This window comes from Vulpes lagopus, chromosome 12 (genome assembly GCF_018345385.1).
Source record: "Vulpes lagopus strain Blue_001 chromosome 12, ASM1834538v1, whole genome shotgun sequence".
Classification (NCBI taxonomy): Eukaryota; Metazoa; Chordata; class Mammalia; order Carnivora; family Canidae; genus Vulpes; species Vulpes lagopus.
In genome coordinates, this window is record NC_054835.1 from 50,135,156 (window position 1) to 50,155,686 (window position 20,531).

The window sequence follows — 20,531 nt, forward strand, 5'->3', positions numbered from 1 at the left end:
ATACAAGGCAACATGGTATCCTTAGGGTCTCCTGAATAGGCTGTCCTCATTTCCTTACCCTGCTTGGTTAGGGTCTCAGATGCCTAAAACCCTCCATTTCCCCCACTCTACCTTGAAAGCACATTTCTGAGTCTGGTCTACTCAGTACAGCAGAAGTCTGAGCTCATTTCAGCCCATGCCCCCAGACTCGGTTTCATTCCTTGCATGGAATCACCCTGCGCATCTCTGGCTTCCTTGCGTAGGGGGTGGCTCTGTCTACCATATTGCTGCCCATCCCCTAGCCATGAACAACACATGACAAGTGGATGCCCCAAGCCCCTAGAAAGGAGGCTGGCCCATCCAAGGGGCTCAACAAATACCTGTTAATTTTGTCGACTAAATTCATGATACCTGATTTGCTTAAGATTACCACCCCCTTTCTCCCTTACACCAGGGACTCTCCTCCTCCATCAGGTGAGGAAAAAAAAAAAAAAAAAGCAACTAAACATTTTAACTCTGATAAAGTTAGCTTGGACACCTAAAAAGCAGCACTTCCTCTTTAACCCTTCAAGAAATGAGAGCTATTCCCCCCCTCCCATCCCCCCAACCCCCAGGAATGAATGAATTTCAGCTTTCTTGAAAATAACCGACCTGGATCATTTCTTAGTAAAAACTCTGCATCTTCTCTTCAGTTGCCAGGGGTCATCTTACCTCTAGCCAGGCCAAATCACCAACCAATGCTCCATGCGAGAAAACTGTTCTAAAAAAATGGAGGTGTGGGGGTAAAACGTCTACGGGCAAGGACACTGCAACAGGTGCTGCCCTGCAAGCACGAAACAGCCCAGCCAACCTTCTCGGCGAGCCAAATGCTTTTCAGCTAACCTAATGTTCTTCAACTGTTGTTGTTTCAGGGGCTTTTCCGTAACAAAAATGCTCCCTCGCCCTGGCCCCGCCGTTTCTGGCCTCATCACTTCACTACCCACTGCACGTCTGACTTGTTTATCTGGGTGCACCCAGTCCTCCCGCTCAGCGACCCGAGCGACCACGTTTCCTTAAATCCGAGCCCCGTGGACTCTGCTCGGAACTACATTACCCAGCGGCCCCCGCGCCCTTCGCAGGAAGGACGTCTGCGCACTAAGATACTCAGTTCCAAGTTTGGAGCTTTTAGCTGCCAGCCCTGGCCCATCATGTAGCTGCAGCACAGCCTTCCCTAACGTTGCAACTGGGGGAAAAATCACTTTCCAGTCTGTTTTGCAAGGTGTGCATTTCCATCTTGATTCCCTGAAAGTCCATCTGCTGCATCGGTCAAGAGAAACTCCACTTGCATGAAGATTGCACGCCTGCAGCTTGCATCTTTGTTGCAAAACTAGCTACAGAAGAGAAGCAAGGCAAAGTCTTTTGTGCTCCCCTCCCCCATCAAAGGAAAGGGGAAAATGTCTCAGTCGAAAGGTAAGAGGCTATTTGCATTACTTGCAAAAATGCAAAGGGTTGTGCATGCATTTATGAATGCATGGATGCAATTTTCGCCTGGCGATTGCATTTTTAAGTTTGAGGTTTTCCACAGCTCAGTTGCATTTCCTGTTTAGTATGTGTCTTTTTTTTGCAGACACAGAGAGTTCCTGTAAGGCAGGGCTTGCAGTTCAGCTGTGCATTGACGTTATTTGCATTCTTCTGCTAGGATTACTGAGCTCTTTTTGCCTTTTGCACAGTCAGGAGAGATAGAGCAGGTTGGTAGCGTCTAAATGTGCAGTGCTTTATATAATTGTAAAATTCTTTAGTATGCACACACATTATAAGTAATTTTATGTGCAACAGGAATACAAACTTTTAAAAAGTCCGTAGGTGAAGATGAAAGGTAAAAGTTGAGTTAAACTAGTAGGAAATTAATGTAATCTTATATTCCTTTGGGAATAAACCGTTGCGGTGCCTGTTTTTAGCTAAATTTCCATTGATATCGCTTTGAACATTAAGCAACTTTTGATTTTTAAAGGAAGTAAAGGTGAAGTGTGAATAATAACATATTACCAAAAAAAAAAAAAAAGCAGACGAGAAGTCTTTCTCTTCTGAGATTTTGCACTGTACACCAATTGCTTATTGGCTCACAGTATTTAGAAGCAGCAGTGAGGACATAGATGTTTTATGTCTCCCCATTTGGGAGATGCTTTGCATCTTGGGGGAAAATATGGGGAGAAAAACTGTACTTTTAAGCATTATACCAACAAGAGGGGACTGCACCGTTTTGTTGAAAATCATAATAAAGTCTTTTAATTGTGTAATTTCATGTATTTAGATATCTATACTAAGTCAGAAATTCGGGGTTATGGTTCTTTTTATTTTTTTTTTTCAATTTTCTTGATTTTTTTTTTTTTTTACACAGTTGTGTTTTGCAGCCCTAATGTCATTCTGGGGAGGGGATTTTAAAAATTTCTGACATGGCATTAGAGAGCTGAGGGGGTGTTGTCAGGTGCCTCTAAGACCCTAAGTCACTTGTTTCAGAACAAATCCTTCCCTATAGAGAAAGCATATGCCATATGAGAATGTATGGAGGGAAGAGGTGAATTAGGTATAGGTGAGTAAGACTACATGCATGGGTAAGATCTGGTGAAATTAAAGTGTCTCATAAGCTTTCTGCTTTTTTTTTTTTTTTTTTTGGCATTTTGTTGAATCCCTTTTTAATTCCTGATGGGAATCATGCATCTCAGACCAAGAAGGAGGTGATATATATTCTCAAGAGTTCAAAGTAAGGCTGTGTTTTCCTTGACCATTAGGGGAGAATGGGACTCTGGAAAGCTCAGAGTGCTGAAGAACGTAGGAATTGGCATTATGAAGTGCAGATGTTCCTTAATAGAGGGAAAACCTACAATCTCTTAGACATAACAGCTTCGAATGGGCATTCCAAGCTTTGATGTATTAAAGAGCTGGCATCAGTACTTTGTATTTGGTTTATACTTATTTATTCAATTCGGTTTAATAGATGTATAAATATGTATGTGTATGTGTGTAGGTATCTGTACATATTCATGTATGTGGATGTATGAGATTTTAGATAGATAGATAGATAGATAGATAGATAGATAGATAGATAATGTAGTGCATAGGATTTGGGGGCATACAAAAATATTTAAAATGTACCTGTTTCCTTCAAGGAACTTACCATTTTAGAAAGCGCGTATGCAAATCATGATGATACAAGATTATTGTATAGATAGTAAAAAGAAATGGCCCAGTTGGAGTTCAGAAATGGCAATGATCTCCCTGGGAGATAGGTTTCATGAAGAAGATGGTATTATAGTGATCTTATCTTTGGACCTTAGGGTCTAAAGTAAATCAGGTTTCTTTTCTACTTTTTTTTTTTTTTTTTCCCTCACTCTGAAGGTAGCTTTGTCCTAGTAAAGCAAGTTTCTGAGTTGAGAAACTAAAAGATACTAGCATGGCACACTTCTATCAGGAGTGCGCCCACTGTAGATCAGATACTGGTGGTGGTTCTTCAGATCAGTTCCCAGTTAGCCAAATGGTTTTTGTTAATTGGGTCCTCTTCGGAAGGTACATCTGGTGTCAATGTGAGGTTCCTGCGCAGAAAGAAAATTATCGATAGAAGGAAGTGGGTGATCATTTCAGAAATGGCATGGAAGCCTTGGCCTGGATGTTAAGTGTGGAATTGGCCTAATTCAGCTACGGTATTCTCAAGTGGCCAAGACATTTTTCGCAGTACCAAACTGCTTTGTAATACTATAACCAAGTGGAATGGGAGGCAGAAGTGAAAGGTGGACACAACCTCATAGTATTGAAGAATTTAACAACATGTTCAATTCAAAGGACCTTTACGAACTTTCTGGATCACTATAATTCGGTTTCACAGACCTCTAATTTAAGGCAGAGCAGAGGCAAAAGAATTACAGACTCTCTGGGAGCTGGAAGGACTGGGCTCCTTCTTCCCAGCCTTACCAGCAGTGAGATTCCGAGAAAGAATTTCTTAAAAAGAAATTTTGTTTTCCACAGTTGTAACTTTAGGTGGTATGCTTTTCAGCTTGTTTATATTAGCTGTCTGGGGTTGAGCTGACATTTTTCAAATATTAAAGTGGTAGGATGCCTTTTGAGGAAATCTGAAATGTAAGTTAACAGGAAGGGCACCCAGAAAGTGCAGGAATTCCTGCACTTTACAGGAAGACAGGCTACAGGAAAAATGTGTCATCTACATTACCCCGGAGAGAAAAACTATTGTTACTAGCCCTGATGGGAGGGAGGGAGGTCGGGAGGTCTGGCATCTCCCAGGTCACCTGAAAATACATAAAAAGTTGGGCTCTGTTAGAAAAGCACTCTTTTCTCACTTCTCCCTCTTTTTCACCTTTTCAAGATCCTCGTTTACCTTAGTTTACAGCGAGAGGTAAATGGTGTGAGAAAGGCAGGGAAGGCATAATTCAGAAGCATGTAGGGAGCGTGGCAGGCACTGTTAGGGGATCTTTTCTCCTGTAATTCATTCCCACCCTGGGAAATGAAATGTGTAAATTTCTCATTCTGTGTAAATTCCTTTGTTAGGTTGTACCAGACAGACTTGTCATGCTTAGCCTGTAATCTGAGCCGGTATGTTTTATAACCCCGTCCATCTCAGGACACAAAATCAGAATAGGTACCTTGGGTTTCCCCAGCTTGTTTTGTGTTGGGGTGGCAGTCAGCACTTCACAGGCGCTTCAGGTCAGCTGCAGGGGCTCCCAGGGGCTGTCTCCGTGGGCAGTTTAGTGCTGGAGGTGGGGGGGGGAGGCTGAGGTTTGGAACTATTTTCTAGTATTTCTAGTATTTCTAATATTTCTATATAATGTTTTTAGAACAACAACCAAAAAAGTACACCAATAATGCTTGTTCATTAGAGAGACATTTGAAAATAAAGAAAAGGAAAAGAAGAGTCACTAGCGACCGTAGTGTACATTTTGGCATCTATCCTTTTGGATTTTTTTTTTTCTACTCTGTGTGTAAGAATACATTTAAAATGTGTATAGAACTAACGTCTATTTAGTTAGCTTTTGTTTCACTTACCCTTAGTATACTGTGAAATATTCCCAAGTGAATATATATAAATAATAAAATGTACTTACATATATAAATAATAAAATATATAATAAATAAATATATTTTTGAGGGGAAGGTACTGGAGGGACAGAGGGAGAGAGAGAATCTGAAGCAGGTTCCACTCCCGTTGCAGAGCCGAGGTGGGGCTTGATCTCATGACCCTGAGATCATGACCTGAGTTGAAACCAAGAGTCTGACGCTTGATCGACTGAGCCACCAAGTTCCCCCCCAAGCGGATATATTTCTACATTCATTATATTCAGTTCTGTTTTATTTACTTCAATAGAACCTTCATGTTTATTACTTTTCAGTGTTATGAAGTTGCCGTGATGATCACCCCAGTTCCTATGTTATTCTGTGTAGTCTGGCCTTAGACTGAATTCCAGGTTCTGGATATCAAATTCTTCCCCACTGCTGTTTTCTGTTCCACCTTTTAACACTAGTTTTCTTCTTATTATAAAAAATGATATATGCTCATTGAAAACAAAATTCAAGCCAAAGAGAGTTTCATAATAAGAAAATTAAAATCACTCAAAGTCACACCATCCAGAGCTAATTACTGTTAACTTTTTGGTAAACATCTTGCACTTGTACATATGTCGATAACTACACACATACGCATATGTGCTGTTTTACACATGATATCTGATACTTTGCAACTTGTTTTACACTCCACCATATATCTTGGTCATCGTTCAACATTTGCATACACACAGTTACCCCATTCTTTTAAACAGTTGCTTATTTTAATTTGCAAGAATGTAGTTGTTTAATTAATCTCGGGTTGGACTTTCACATTGTTCCATTTTTTTTTACAGCTATAAACAAAATTGTAAGGAATACCATGAACATACATCTTTGTGCATTTGCCCGAGTATGTCTTTAAAATGAATTCCTAGAAATGGAAGTGTTAGGTCAGAGGGCATGGACATATTGCCAAATTGCCCTCCAGAGAGCTAACCAGAATTGATATTCCCACCAGTGTTTGGATGTGCCCATTCTCTGGTTTAAGCATCACGGTAAATATTGCCAAATAAATTGCCCTCCAGAAAAGCTATGGCTACTTTCCTTCATCCTAGTCTCATAATTTGAAAAAGAAACTTTGCCAATTTGATAAAAAGGTATTAACATTTTACTGTCATCTGTATTTTTTACCAAAAAAGAGTTGAATTTCCCCCCTTTTTTTGACATTTGTGTTTTATGTGTTTGAATTTTTTTTTCTCAGAAAATGTATCCTGAAATTTTAATATGGGGATCAAATTATTTCCAGAGTTAGGACAGAACATTCTAAAATTGCAAAGCTTAGGTAATCATGGGTTGAGAGTTGGGTCCCATGTGTCTCAACTGTTGAATTCCCTGGTGAGTTCTAATTTTAATTTTAACCCAAATGTCTTAAATAAACATCACATATTTCGTAAATTCATTTTGTTATACTTTCTATAGCTATCCAGACCCGTATGAAAATAATAAGAAAAAAATGTAATGATCTGATTAAAATTCCAGTCTGGGAAATAACTTACTTCTGGACATTTCTGCATTTACAGTTAATCTCTATGGGCAAAAGTAGCTTTCCTTTAGTTTCATAAATAATTCTTACAGAGCACCTGGCTGTGTTCTATGCATTGTTGCAGAATAATTGCTTTTTCTTTTTCTTTTTCTTTTTTTTTTTTTTTTAGCCTCATGTGCAATCATGTGCATCATAAAAAGGTGGTTTACTTTAGTTTGAGATTTGTTAGAAGAATTAAAGCTGTGGTCAACTTTGATGGCCTCCCAAACTATATGTCAATCACTACATCTTATCATAGCCTTCCTTAGTAAATGCGCTTACTTATGCATCCTGATATTCAGTGATAGAACTTAGAGCTATGAAAGGAGTTTTTTAGTCCAATCATCTCGTTTTACAAATGAGTAAATTGAAGCTTTGCAGCAAAGTGATTTGCCTGCACGTCCTCTGATTCTCTGTCCTAAAGTTTTCACTAAATAACACACAAAAACTACTAATCCACATTTATAAAGCATTTTATTTTCTTCAGAATCTTTAGCATATTTCACTTTTTTTTTGTTTTGTTTGTTTTTTGTGGGGGGCATGCCTGCAAAAGGGGGCTGACAGGCCAAACAGCAGGGGTTCTTTTTCTGTACCCAAGAAATGGTGATCCGTGAATCATGTTGATGAGGCTTCTTACCAGTTCTTTGCCAGGGGATATTTTGCAAATACTCTCATTTTAATTCCCAGTGCTTACACTATACAGCTGCAAGTTTTAACCACTATAATTGTTATTTGCCTTTTATGGACGATCTCTGAAAGCCCCCGCTGGGTAGCTAACATTTCTTCATGTACATCTTTGCATCTCCACCTCGTTTAGCATCGTGCTTATAAATAAGAAGTGCTCAATAAATGTCTGACAATTAAAGTCTTTTTAATCAGCAGGGATCTCTATCTTTTTAATCCACATTTCACCAAAGGTTTGGGGTAATTAAATTATAAGGTAAATTTCTTCCTCTGCTTCTTTGTTTGCATAAATATTCCCATCACATCTTTTTGCTTCATTATTTGGAAGTTGCAGGAACAGCATAAGTAGCAGTGTCGATGGCTGAAGAAGGGTCATTTCTCCTACTCACATCCTCTAGACAGAGTCAGAGGTTGCTGGAGCCTTGGCCAACTTTTTCTTCTAAAAATCTGTGAAACTGAGGCGAGCTGTCTACAGAATCCAATGCGATAGGACTGGAGTGAATTCCTCCATCCTGTGCTGGTTTTGGGGGCTGTTTGTAAAGCTCCCTCAGCACTTGAGCCCCTGAAGGGTTGTCGGAGATCATCTGAATGTTTTTAACAGCTGGCTGCTCAGTGACAAAACAGGGAACTCTGCACAGATAACCCCCAAATGCGACCATCCCCTGCTTCCTCCTAGCCCACCGCCGCTGTCACTGCTGCACCCCCCCTTCTGCCCTGGGATTCAATTTCTACCCTGTCTCCTCATCCAGGTCTTCCTTTCCTGAGCTGGTCCATACGGTTTGGTGTGCAACCCATAAAATTCCTCTTTGCACATCGAAAGGATATTCAGATTAAAACCTAGTCACATGAAATTCATCAAAGCATAGTAATAGAGTCAACTCCGTTCCGAGTTCAAGCATTAAATAGACCCTTGCTGGATAACCCATTGCCTGTTTCATATTCTAGTTGGATAATTGGATTGAGATCAATTTTTTTTTTTTTTTACAGACCATTAGCTGTAGATCTAGGTGTTGATCCCAACCCACACCCCAATGCCCCATGCTATCTCCATCCTCATCCTCATCCCTCGTATAATAGGAGTCACTTTTCATGCATTATGCTTTTGAACGTCACACAAGTCCTATGGGGATAGATACTATTATTGCTCATTTACAAATGGGGAAACAGGCTCAGGTGAGTTAACAAATTGCCCATGGCTGGAAAACCAGTAAGCGGCAGAGGCAGGATGCAAAGGAGATCCTGTCTGACCCCAGGGCCCATGCTCATTGCAAACTGTGGCCTCACCTGTGTTTAAGGATGGCCTGTGAGGTAAAATGGGAAAAATAATCCAGAAGAGTAATATTTCCTGACACATGAAAAACATATAAAATTCAAAGTCAGTGTCAACAAAGTTTTATTAAGACACAGCTGCACACATGCATTTGTATGTTGGCTGTGGCTGCTTTACCCCCAACAATGGTAGAGTTGAATAGTAGTGATGGAGATGTAATACCCCACAAAGCCTAAAATAGTCACTATTTGGCCATTTTCAAAAAACATTTGTTGACCTTGCCTTTTATGACTTTATTCAATCAAGTAATGGAATCTTTTCGTGATGGGGCTTCCATATTACATTCCTCTTCGGCTTTAATTGGAAGTTGTTAACCTGGACAACTGCTCCACCAGCGACCTCTGGGGCCCAGCCCACAGGAAATGTCTGAGTGGTGCTTCTCCTGGTTATGAGATTTGTAGGCCATGGCTCATTTCCGCCGAACTCAGCTACCGGCCTCCGGCAGCCCATCCTGGGGTCCTTTCCCCTCAGCTGCACTCTTCCTGTTTGCTTTAGATTGCTTTTCTTTATTTCCCCTCCCACTGAGAAGCTGTTCATTCGTCCTTTCCCTGGTCCCTTCCATCTCCCCTTCCTGATGGCACATTTTGTTTCAGAAGCAACTAAAGTAAAAACAGTTCTCACTACCATCGTTGCCAGGCTTTGTTGATTATTACCATGAGCCTGCCCAAAAGGTCCATCATTTCATCTGCATGGGGAAAGATGGAAGCCTCCCTCCATAGTAAGATAGCCTCCATCTTACCTAGAGAGCTTTCCACTTATCATCTCCTGCAAAGGTTAGAACTGTTTTATCACATTAACTCCTCCACCCCTGGGTGGACAGTTTTGTTTGGGGAATGAGTATCCTTTTGCTTACAAAGTCGCTGAAACTATGGGTATTGCATGTGTTTCGGAAGGGAGGGTCCTGGGACATGTTCTGAAAATGAAGAGAGGGAAGAGATGGGGATGGAAGCTACATGGGGACAGAGTAGCTTCAGTAGGATGCGCCCAGATTTGCTCATATCCAGAATGAGGTATGTTGAAGTCACATACAGGGGAGGGCTATAATCCCTACTCTCCTAGATGGTAGCCATGCTGCAGATTCTTTCTATATTCCGGATGCTGTGTTTAGCCATGGATGTGAATTATCTCACTCTCCCCTTACCAGGGCCTGGTGAAGTGAGGCCCCATTTTGTATATGAGCAGACTGAGGCCAGAGAGGTTAAGGCACTTGCCTGAGATGGCCAGGTTGACAGTGGCAGAGCAGTAGCTTTAATCAAGGTCGGTCTGACCCTAGAATCTGAGCTCCTGGCTACTCTACTTGAGTTGTCACCCCATGATAAATTTATGAAACCGATACCCAGAAGACATGGCTGGCTGGTGATAGGAAACATAAGTGAATTCCATATGAATTTGTGTACACCCCGCCTGGGTATGGTAATTAGGAGGGGCTGACCTGTGTCTACCTATATGGAGGTTCCTTTTGACATGTTCCTTTAAGCCTCTTTTGATCATGGGATACCAAGTCTGACTCATTCTGAGCGTTAAGGTTGAACTCCAGGTACAAAGTACCCATTGGTAGAAGGAAGCTGGTTACAACAGGTCTACTGATAGATCCTGTCTGTACAGACAGGAAGTTAATGTTAAACATCAGTAATGAATATTGATTCCATTAGCTGTCTTATAGGCTGTAACTAAGCCGATCCAAATTTTATGTGTCTCCCTGCACATCTCTGTCAAAAAAATTTTTTTTTAGACAGGAGGAAGAACATGACCCATTTGGCACCATACCTAAGTAGAGGCATACTATAACCCCTTTGTGGCTTAGTGATTTCCTGTATTCCTGGTTATTTCTATGTAAATGTAACGAGCGTTATTTCCTTGAAATGATGAATGAACGTACATTTCCACTGCTTTCCTCTTGTACTGAATGCTGTAGAAGAAACTAGAATTATATCTTGTTGTGGTAGAGGAGGCAGCTGGGGGAGTGGGGCAATGAATTTCTCTTTAAACCAGTGAATTCTCTCTCCACTTTGTCTCCAGCCAAAGCAGGACAGTCCTACCTGTGCTTCAGTTGTTTCCCAGGATCCCATGCGGAAGCCATGGGAATAGGTGGTCTGGATGTTGAGTGACAAGTTATTTATTACTTTCCTCCATTCTCGATCCACTCCAATCCCACATGGGAGGAATGAGATACAGATAAGGGTTAGGGCTAGAATCTGAAGAACCAGTGGTAGCAGAATGGTAAAGGGTATGGGAACTATTTTGGAGGGAAGGTGCAGAAACACCCTCTCTGTGCTGTTGGAAATCTTTATAAGCATATTCTCCATGCTTTATTTCCTCCTTCTTGTGCCCCAAATCCCATTGCCATTTGAAAAACATAATCCCAGAGACTCTGAACATACCTAAGGAGAGAACTTGCATAAGGGTTTTGTCCAGATTACTTCAACCAGTAAAGTTTGGGTCGATGCTTACATTTAAGACATTGTGGTAGGCGGAACTAGACAGGGGTGCATCGTGCTCTGCTCTTTGCTTACTAGGTGTGAGCCTTGAAAAATCTACTAACACTCTAGCTTTGGTTTCCTTACCAGCTAAATGGAGAGACTGGCGCTCATTCATAGGATTGTTATGAAAATTAGGCAAGGGTTCTGTACGTAATGTGTTTTGGCCAGTGCTTGGCACTCATTTATTCAACAAATATTTATTGAGCACGCTGCTGGGTTTGACACATTTTGCTATATAGCAGGCTCACTATGAACATAAATTTGTTCCCCTCTTCCTTTCTGTCTAGCCCTAAGAAGCTTATAGTCTAGTAGGAGGTAAGAAAAGCACAGAAATGTATAGAATAGAAGCTAGAATCCTAGATATGCCCTGAAGAGATACTGTGAGTTGGGAGGTCTGAGGAATGAGAAGGAGCTCAGGGAAATTTTTACAATGAGCGTGCAAGTATTGACATGAATTTCAGAGTTGATGAGGAAATTGTTCCCTAGATCCAAAGTCGGAATGGAGAAGGAATCTTGGGGCACCAAGAGAATGTTCGTATAGGCACAGTAATTCCTTAGAAGAATAAAAAACAGAAGATGTTCTAGAAAAATCTCTGAAGCTTGTGTTTTCTAAGAATTTCCTTTTCCTTCCCGAGCTATATACTGTCGTTATTACTTATGATCACAATAAGTTAACAAATGGAACATATCCTATTTCATACTTTCAGAGGGGTTTTTTTTTTTTTTGATTGTGGAAACTCCAGGAAATCCAGAGGTTAATAGTTAAACAAGTATATCATATCACCTGGGTTTATAGGCACACTGTAATTATATAAGCAAGCTGTTGGTTCAATAATCAACGTCTAGCTAAGTCAGTGAATATTTTCCAGAGCATGGCCACAGCTGCAATTTTCATTTTTTATAACCTGCCAACCTGCCTTTTCCATTTCTTAGTGTTTTCTCTTTTTCTAGAATCATCAGAAGTCAGTTAAAGAGGAAAAGTGTTCAGCGCATTGCTGAATTTTACTTACCTTATGGGAGGTGTTCCAGAAGGTTCCTTGTTCTTACCATACTTACTTTCTCTAGCATGATACTGGATACTGACAACAGAGTTCGTAGATTTTCTGTGTGTGTATTTTTAATTTCAGAAAAATTCCATTTGGAAGATAAATATGTGGAGACAATTGATAGGTTAAATTAACTTGTCTTTCATTATCTTGGTTTAAAAAAAACGCAGTGACCTGTAGCTTTGGGGCTCATGGTAGGCTCTTTCTCAGTGTAAGCTGTACTTAGTCACTTGCTTTCTCCTCAGTGACTTCATTCAACTCAGGGTCAGCAGAGTGGGGAAGGTGGGTGGGTCGACTCACCCCCATTCAGAGTCAGAAAAGACAAGGGGCAGTTTTTGCCTCACCTTGCTGTGTGGTTAAAGAACACGTATGACCCAGGCAGGTAAATAGGACCTGCCAGCTATATCATCTCATTTGCATGCCTTGCCAGGTCTTCTTGCTTGGGACTTTGTTCCTGAATGAGCTACCAATTTTATAGGTAAAGTAGAAAAAAAATGCATATTTAATTCTGGAGTTGATTTAAGAATGAGATTGAGAGCTCCTGATACATTAGGATTAGAATAACTTTTCTCATCTCTCATTTCATAAACTCTTTTTAAAAAAAATTTTATTTATTTATGATAGTCACACACACAGAGAGAGAGAGAGGCAGAGACACAGGCAGAGGGAGAAGCAGGCTCCATGCACCGGGAGCCCGACGTGGGATTTGATCCCCGGTCTCCAGGATCGCGCCCTGGGCCAAAGGCAGGCGCTAAACCGCTGCGCCACCCAGGAATCCCTCATCCCTCATTTCAATCTTTTTTTTTTTTTTTTTTTCCTGATGTGATCTGGCTAAGGACAAGAGAGTCAGTGTTAGGTAGGGGCGGGCAGGTGGTTGAGAGGGCCGAGGGGTGCAGAGGACCATATATATTTTTTGGTTGAATTTAACAAATATTATTGAACAATTAAATTATCTGCATCTTGCACCATGCTATGTGACTACAAAGACGAATAGAACTCCATCCTCAAGAAGCTCACAGTCTGGTAGGATGTGTTCTTTCTCTAGAGCTGCCAGGAGAAAAAAACCCAAAGACACAAATGGGGTGGCTCACACAATAGGAATTTATTCTCTCACAGCTCTGGAGGCCAGAAGTCCGATATCAAGGTGGTGGCCAGGTTGTTCCTTCTGAGGGCTGGGCAGGAGAATCTGTTGCATGCTTTTCTTCTAGCTTCTGGTGGTTTGCTAACAATCTTTGACATTCCTTGTAGGCTTGTAGATGCATCACCCAGACCTATGCCTTCGTGTTCACGAGGTATTTTCCCTGTGTGTGTGCCTGTGTCTAAATTTCCCCTTTACTTTACTTTTATTTTATTTTACTTTTTAAAAAAGATTTATTTATTTAAGAGAGAGAGAGAGAGCACACAGAGGCAGAGGGACAAGCAGATTTCCCCACTGAGCAGGGAGCCTAATATGGGGCTCAATCCCAGGACCCTGAGATCATGACCTGAGACAAAGGCGGTGCTTAACTGACTGAGCCACCCAGGTGCCCCTAAATTTCCCCTTTTTATGATGACCCTGGTCGTATTGGATGAGGGACCCACCTTAATCCCATGTGACCTTATCTTAACTAATAATCTATGCAACGACCCATATATCTGATGTACTGAGGGGTCAAGACTTCAACATATCAATTTTAGGAGAACGCATTTAACCCATAACATGAGAAGATAAACATGCTGACACACTAAGACATTTGGTGTGATGCACACATAAGCTTTGGGACAAGCTGCAGCTGGAATACCATGGGAGGTAATGGGAAGGTAATCTTAACCTGGGAAGATGAAGAAAGCAATCGGTCGAGGGAGGACCTTAAATTGGCATAATGGAACTTGAAGTGTGGTTCTTCTCAGGAGAATAAGCAAGTAAAACAAGAGGCTTGCCATCTGGTCCGTGAGCAGACTACCTGCTTTTCCTTCTGATTTTCTATTGTTAATGACAGACTGGATGCTTCTAAATTGGGGGGTGTTAAATTGGAGAATGCGCGTGTGTGCAACACACACACACAGACACACACACACATGCTGTTGCTGTGTTGATTCCCAAAACCTAACCAATGTCTACAGGTGATGAGAACTACTAAGCCCTGTTGTCACAGGTGGCTTTCATGGATGGACACAGAAGTGGTGTGCTTAGAGGTTGGGGGAAGAGGGCATCCTTCCCTCTGTAACAAATGGTTCTAGTCCTAATGGAACAAAGCTTAAGAGGGAATGGGAGTGAGTAAGAACCAAGGATCTGTAGCCAGGCAAAGCTTATTTTTAGAAAAGGCCTGTAAGTCTTGAAACCAAAAAAAAAAAAAAAAAAAAAAAGTTCTAGTCGAGTGTTACTAAGCTCTTAAATACTGAATTTTTTTTTTTTTTTTTTTTTTTTTTTTTTTTTTTTTTTTAAGAGAGAGAGAGCATGAGATCTGGGCAGAGGGCGGAGCAGAGACAGAGAATCTCAAGCAGCCTCCGCACCCAGTGCATGCAGTGCCCTGCTTGAGGCTCGATCTCAGGACTCTGAGGTCATGACCTGAGCTGAAATCAAAGACTCCATCACTTAACTGACTGAGCCACCCCCGCGCCCCTCTTTAATATTGATTTTACCAAAAAGTCTTTCTGACTGTGTGTAGACTTGTTAGAGCTAATAGCTTTTTTCTTTTTTTTTTTTTTAAGATTTTATTTATTTATTCATGAGAGACACATAGAGGGGGGCGGGCAGAGACATAGGCAGAGGGAGATGCAGGCTCCATGCAGGGAGCCTGATGCAGGACTCGATCCCGGGACTCCAGGATCACGAAGGCAGGCGCTAAACCGCTGAGCCACCCAGGGATCCCCATAGCTTTATTTTTTTAATGTGGTCAGAGTATGCATAGGATAAAATTACGTATGGAAGTACTAGGATCAGCTTGGGTGAGAGGAGACAGTCTGGGATGAAATTTCCGGGCATGTTGTGTGATGGTTGAGGCTAAGGTCAGGGGGGAAGGACTTTCCCAGCTCAGAACAGACATCCATCACTTGTCACATCGCCCTGCCAGCGTGTTGATGGTGGCATGCTTCAAGAACGGGTGGATCGGGTGGGGGCAGGTGGGCACCCCAAAAAAAGCTGCAGGAAGGCAAAGCATCCCTCAGAGCTAGATGGGTGGTCCTGGGACAGGCAATCCAAACAGCAAAAGGACAGGTGGGCAGCAGAAGCGAGGCAGAAAGTCAAGTATTCGATGAGTCAACATGAAAAGGGAAGAAAGAAATAATAAACAGAGAGATCAGTCGGGAGACAGGGATCAGAGAGTCAGAGGGTCCAGGAAACCAGGGTGCAGAATTCAGGCAGGAGTGTATGTTATTTTCCTGCCATATTAGCCCTGCTTTTAGGAAATGAGTATGGACCTCCCCTGTTTCTTGCACCTTTGGAAGCAGCCTTGGTTCACCTGGCTGTTGTGCGATGCGCTCATAGGAAACCTGTGCAGGTAGGGTGGAGAAGGAAACGCCGAAGAAGAGCAGCAGGAACTAGCTTGGGGCTTGTTTGAAACGAGCCCAGACTTATCTCCACGTTGAGTACCTGTGCGCACAGCTCAAAGTGGGACCTACAGGGTCAGAGGAAAACAGGAAATAGTGAATATCAGCTGGACGATCGGGCCACTTGGTTTATAGACTGAAGCCAGCTACTGGTTTTCTGTCCCAGGTTAGGAGGTGAGCCCCGTCTTACACAAGAAAGCAGCCCTGAGTCCTAGGCATCCAATTCTAAGGCAAAGCTGGGAAGAGAGCTTGTGTGTCCTTCTGTCCTAAAAACACATCAGGGGGATGGAGACAGTCTTTGCTGAAGCCATTGGGCAGTGTTAAGAAGCTGGGGCGATTTTTGTTCCCTTTGATCCAGCATTTCCGTTTCAAGAATCTGTCCTGTAATAACTAGTGATTCCAGAGTGCCTACTGTGTGCGAGGCTTTGTGATAAAGCGCTTTACTTATTAGTTCTTACTTGCATAGAAACCTGAGAGGTAGGTAAGATTATCCCGAGTTTACAAAGGAGAGAATGAGAACGCAGAATGAATAACCTGCCCGGGATCAGAGAGTTAGTGCTTGCAGAGCTGGGATTTGCATCTAGTTCATTTAAATTCCGAAGTTCATGTTTTTCACTACGTAACTGCCATGGCAAAATAGTGAAAAATAGAAGCACCCTACTGCATAATAATAAAGGAATAGTTTCAGCTACAGATACCTGCCTGATAATGTAACAGGTTATGAAGACAGAGCAATAATGTCAATGGGAAGATACTTATGACCCAAGAAGAAGAATGGTTATAGATACATAGAGTGATTATACGTGTGTGTGTGTGTGTGTGTGTGTTTATGTCTTTGTATTTTATTTTACCTCAAGTCCAGGAGTCTTTATTAGGGAGAGTTTCATTGAATCCAATTGTAGGAGGTATAGCTGAGCCTGATAGGAACTAAGAAATGGGTTTTCTGACTCTCTCTCTGTTTGCTCTCCCTCTGAAGGGGTCTTCATTCTGTTTTTCTTGGAGGGTTTTTCAATATGCATGTAGTTTCTTTTTTTTTAAGTAGGCTCCATGCCCAGCATGGAGCCCAAGCAGGGCTTGAACTCACAACCCTCAGATCCAGACCTGAGTGAAAAATCAAGAGTCCAGTGTTCACCTGACTGAGCCACCCAGGTGCTCCTCTGCACATGGTTCAAAAGAGATACTAGCCCTGGGTCCGTGTGACTTTGTAGCTTCAGTCCCCACCATTCTTTGGCTTGTTATAGTCTCTGGTCTGAGATCTACTTCTCTGTCTTGCAAAGGCAAAAAAAAAAAAAAAAAAAACAGTAATGAAGAGTAGCCGATGGATTGGCTGGCCCCGAGTCAGGTGTCCATCTCTAGGGCTTGCGGGGTAAGCATGGGGCCCACTGCTACTTAGAGATGCTGGGAGAACAGGTCATCTGGGTAGGAGCATGAGCAAGATGGGAAAATGTATTAACTTCCTAAGCACATGGGGAGGAGATAGAGGAGAAAATGAAAACGAATCCTGGCCGTTGAGGCTTTCAAAGGTGTGAAGCTTTGACAATATTGTGGCCTGTGGTGTTTCACTCATTCTTTTAATCGAAAGTCACTATAAATTTGCCTACTCTTGGTAATAAGGCACTTGGTGAATGAGAAAGGAGATGTGTCTCCTCTGATTCTCTCATCATCTCTGTGGGTGGGAGAGACTCAGACCCTCTACGCCATCCGTCCTTTGTTCTCTGGCCGGTTGCCTCAATGAGGAGCAGTAAGAGAAGCAGGAATACCAGCCAGTAAACAAACCGAGTCAGTGCCCTTGAACTGAAAAAAAAAAAAAAAAACATGGAAAAGGCACGCTGGTGCTCTCTCTATTGGCTAAGTGATAAATACAGGATTAATTTTTCTGATGACAGTTGCCCAAGTATGTTGGTACAGAGAGTTTGAGCAATAGATGCCTGGCGAGATGTAAAGTTTCCAGTCGTGGAAGGTTGCATCTAGCAGGGACCTTAGACATCATCTAGGATGAACACCTCATTTTACAGGTGAAGCGAGTATGGCTGAGAAAGATTGAGTAACTGGAAAGGTCGAGGTGATGGTGAACTGGTTCTGGAAGACACATCTCCGACACCCACACCTGGCCTGCTGTTAGCATCCCAGGTGCACCCTGATGCAGAGCCAACCTTTGACTCTCTGGGGAGCCCTTATACTCTTCCTATAAAGACAGAGACTAACCCCCGAGGCTTAAAGATAAAAAATAAACAAGAACACCAGGCACGGTGGAAATCAGGACCTCTGTTTATTCAGTGGGGCATCAGATGATTGAATGGGTCTTGTTCAATCATGCATGCAGCCATTCATCCATTTATTCATCCTCTGAACATTTATTAGATGCTTCTCAGTGTGGTTCACGGCTAGGCACCAGGAAGTGTGCAGAGAGATGATTCCTGCTTGCAAGAAGCTCAAATTCTAATGGGGAACAGATGTGTGTACCCACATTTGTGATTTCATGATAGCTCAAAGGGAAAGTGATTATCTGCTTAGATCTTGCAATGTGAATGGGAGAGTCAGGGATTAGGGTGGGGAGGCAAAGCGGACTCAGCTCTGGGCTGTGGGGCCATGTGCGGTGGTACGAATGTTCTGGAAATCCAGGATCTCTGTGTGGTTTTTAAGGTAGGGGGTCATCTCACAGAGCGGGGTGAGATGATGTCCGAGAAATAGGCAGGTGCCGAGGTACGGAAGGTGTTCATTGCCTGACTCTGATACCGAGGACCAAGTACTCCTGAGAAACGGTTTCTTCCAGCAGCTAGATTCAGATAATTTTGCATTTCAGACTCAACTATGCATCTGTGCATGACCTTAGCAACAGGTTTTGTTAATATTCTGAGCTCGGTATGAAACGGAGAGCCAAATTAGCATTGAAGAGCTTTCCTTTGGCAAATCTACGATGAACTTTATCGGTTAGACAAAGAAAAGATATTAACCTTTATAGGGAAGAGAGTTTGCCCAGGTTGATTAGTATTAGTGGTTTTCTTTACCATTTGATGACTCAACTCATCATGACATTTTGTTGGCATTTCGTCAACTTGCACTTGCCTTTGTTCTATAGGGCAGGCCTTGAGGTCTGATGATAGAGTTTGTATTCATCTGGGCATGTCTCCCACCCTGCTGTTTTGTTTTTTGGCTAACTAACTTGACTTTCCTGCCCGCCAAGACCTTGGGGGCTTGCCTTCCCCTTCCATTGCTTCCTCCATGAGGTCAAGTGAGTGCAACCTGCCGTTCTGGAGGTTTTACGGGGCAGAAACCCCAGCCTGTGTCTTCTAGAGCTGGACATTCAAACTCTCCGGACTTTGGCAGTCGGTCCTAACCTGTGAAGGAGAGGAATGCTCCCTGATTCCAAAGTCTTACAAAAGTGCCGGAGGGAGCACCCAGGTGATATTGGAAGGTGAAACCAAACCTGAGGTGGTCTCTCCAAATTTCATAAGCAGCTGCTATTATTTTTGTGTTGTTTTTCAACTTTTTTAAAGAAAGACATTTATTTATTTGAGAGAGAGAGAGAGAGAGAGAGAGAAGGCGTGTGTTTGCAAGCAAGTGCAGGGGGAAGCGCAGAGGCAGAGGGAGAAGCAGACTCCCAACTGAGCAGGGAGCCTGATGTGGGCCTTGATCCCAGGACGCTTAACTGACTGAGCCACCTGGGCGCCCCTGAAGTTTTTTTTTAAAAGATTTTATTTATTATTTATTTGAGAGAGAGAGGGAGGGAGAGAGAGAAAGCACACACGTAGGGGGAGGGAGAGGGAGAATCAGACTCCCCGTTGAGCAGGGAACCCAACTTGAGGGTCGATCCCAGGACCCAGAGATCATGACCTGAGTTGAAGGTGGGTGCTGAACCGACTGAGCCACCCATAAACTTTTTTTTTTAAATGTAGAATTTCCGAAGTCTATATCCACAGCCTTGTAGACTGCTTAGCAACAAATCAGGGAAAGAAAAGTTAACCGGTTGTCCAAAGTTTTCATTAGATTTGTGATCTCATCGACCTCATCTAACTTGCTTGGGCCTCAGTTTCCTCTCCTTGTAATGAATGGTCGCTACATTCTGTTGTTTTCAAGAAATACCCAATTTGACTGGGAGGAAGCACGAAGGCTGAAATGTGGGGAGGAGGATACAGAGAGAGATACGGTGCAAATACAGAAGCATAAAATTAGGATGGGCGAATGCTAGCTGACGAAGTGGTTCCAACATTTTTACCTTCCCTGCATTCCCGTTGGGCTCAAGAAAACCATCCATGCTTTGGTTGTTTTAGGTAGAAGTTTGGAAGAAGTTAACTCCTTAAACCATACTTTCATAGCAGGCTGAGTTTACATATACCTGGAAAAGCATTTATCCGTTTTCACTCTGCTAAGGGTAAAAGGTAAATAGTGGAGATGGGGAAAGAACTTTGTTCTTTGTGTAATAGTTGTAAATGTGAGGATGTTTGTTTGACCAAGAAAGTTTAGGAAGTCTTCAGAAAAAGGACAGAATCCGCTTTATGGGTTGGTTTAGAGCCAATGTTCCTAAAAGTTAAAAAAAAACAAAACAAACAAAAATATATTCCAATCATTTGGAATTGATTTGAAAGAATAAAATAGATGTGCTGCCAGCAGTGTTAGATTGTTCGACTACAAACAACACTTTAAAAGAAGTGAACAGCTGTCACACTTCTCTGTCCTCTGTGGAGATTTAGCTTTGGAAAGATAACAAGTTTGCAAATTAACAGATCTCATCTAAATTCCATCCTTTTTCCCTGGAGCTTCTGACACTCCAGCCCCACCCCCTCTGAGAGCACAGGCCTTTGGTTCTCTTGAACCAAAGAACATTTGATTCCTTTTCCTCACTGTTGGATATGTTAGTAATTAGGCAGTTTTGA

The 20,531-nt window shown here is 42.3% G+C and overlaps 1 protein-coding gene across 2 annotated transcripts in view; it reads left to right on the forward strand.

The window, feature by feature from the left end:
* Window positions 1–1,144: 1,144 nt before the first annotated feature.
* Window positions 1,145–20,531, forward strand: part of MAP2K6 (mitogen-activated protein kinase kinase 6) — a 121,634-nt gene continuing 102,247 nt past the window's right edge. For both annotated transcript variants that reach the window (XM_041725501.1, XM_041725502.1), the window contains exon 1: window positions 1,145–1,428. In XM_041725501.1, coding sequence (XP_041581435.1) covers window positions 1,413–1,428 — 16 coding nt within the window. In that variant the 5' untranslated portion in view covers window positions 1,145–1,412. The remainder of the gene's footprint in view (window positions 1,429–20,531) is intronic.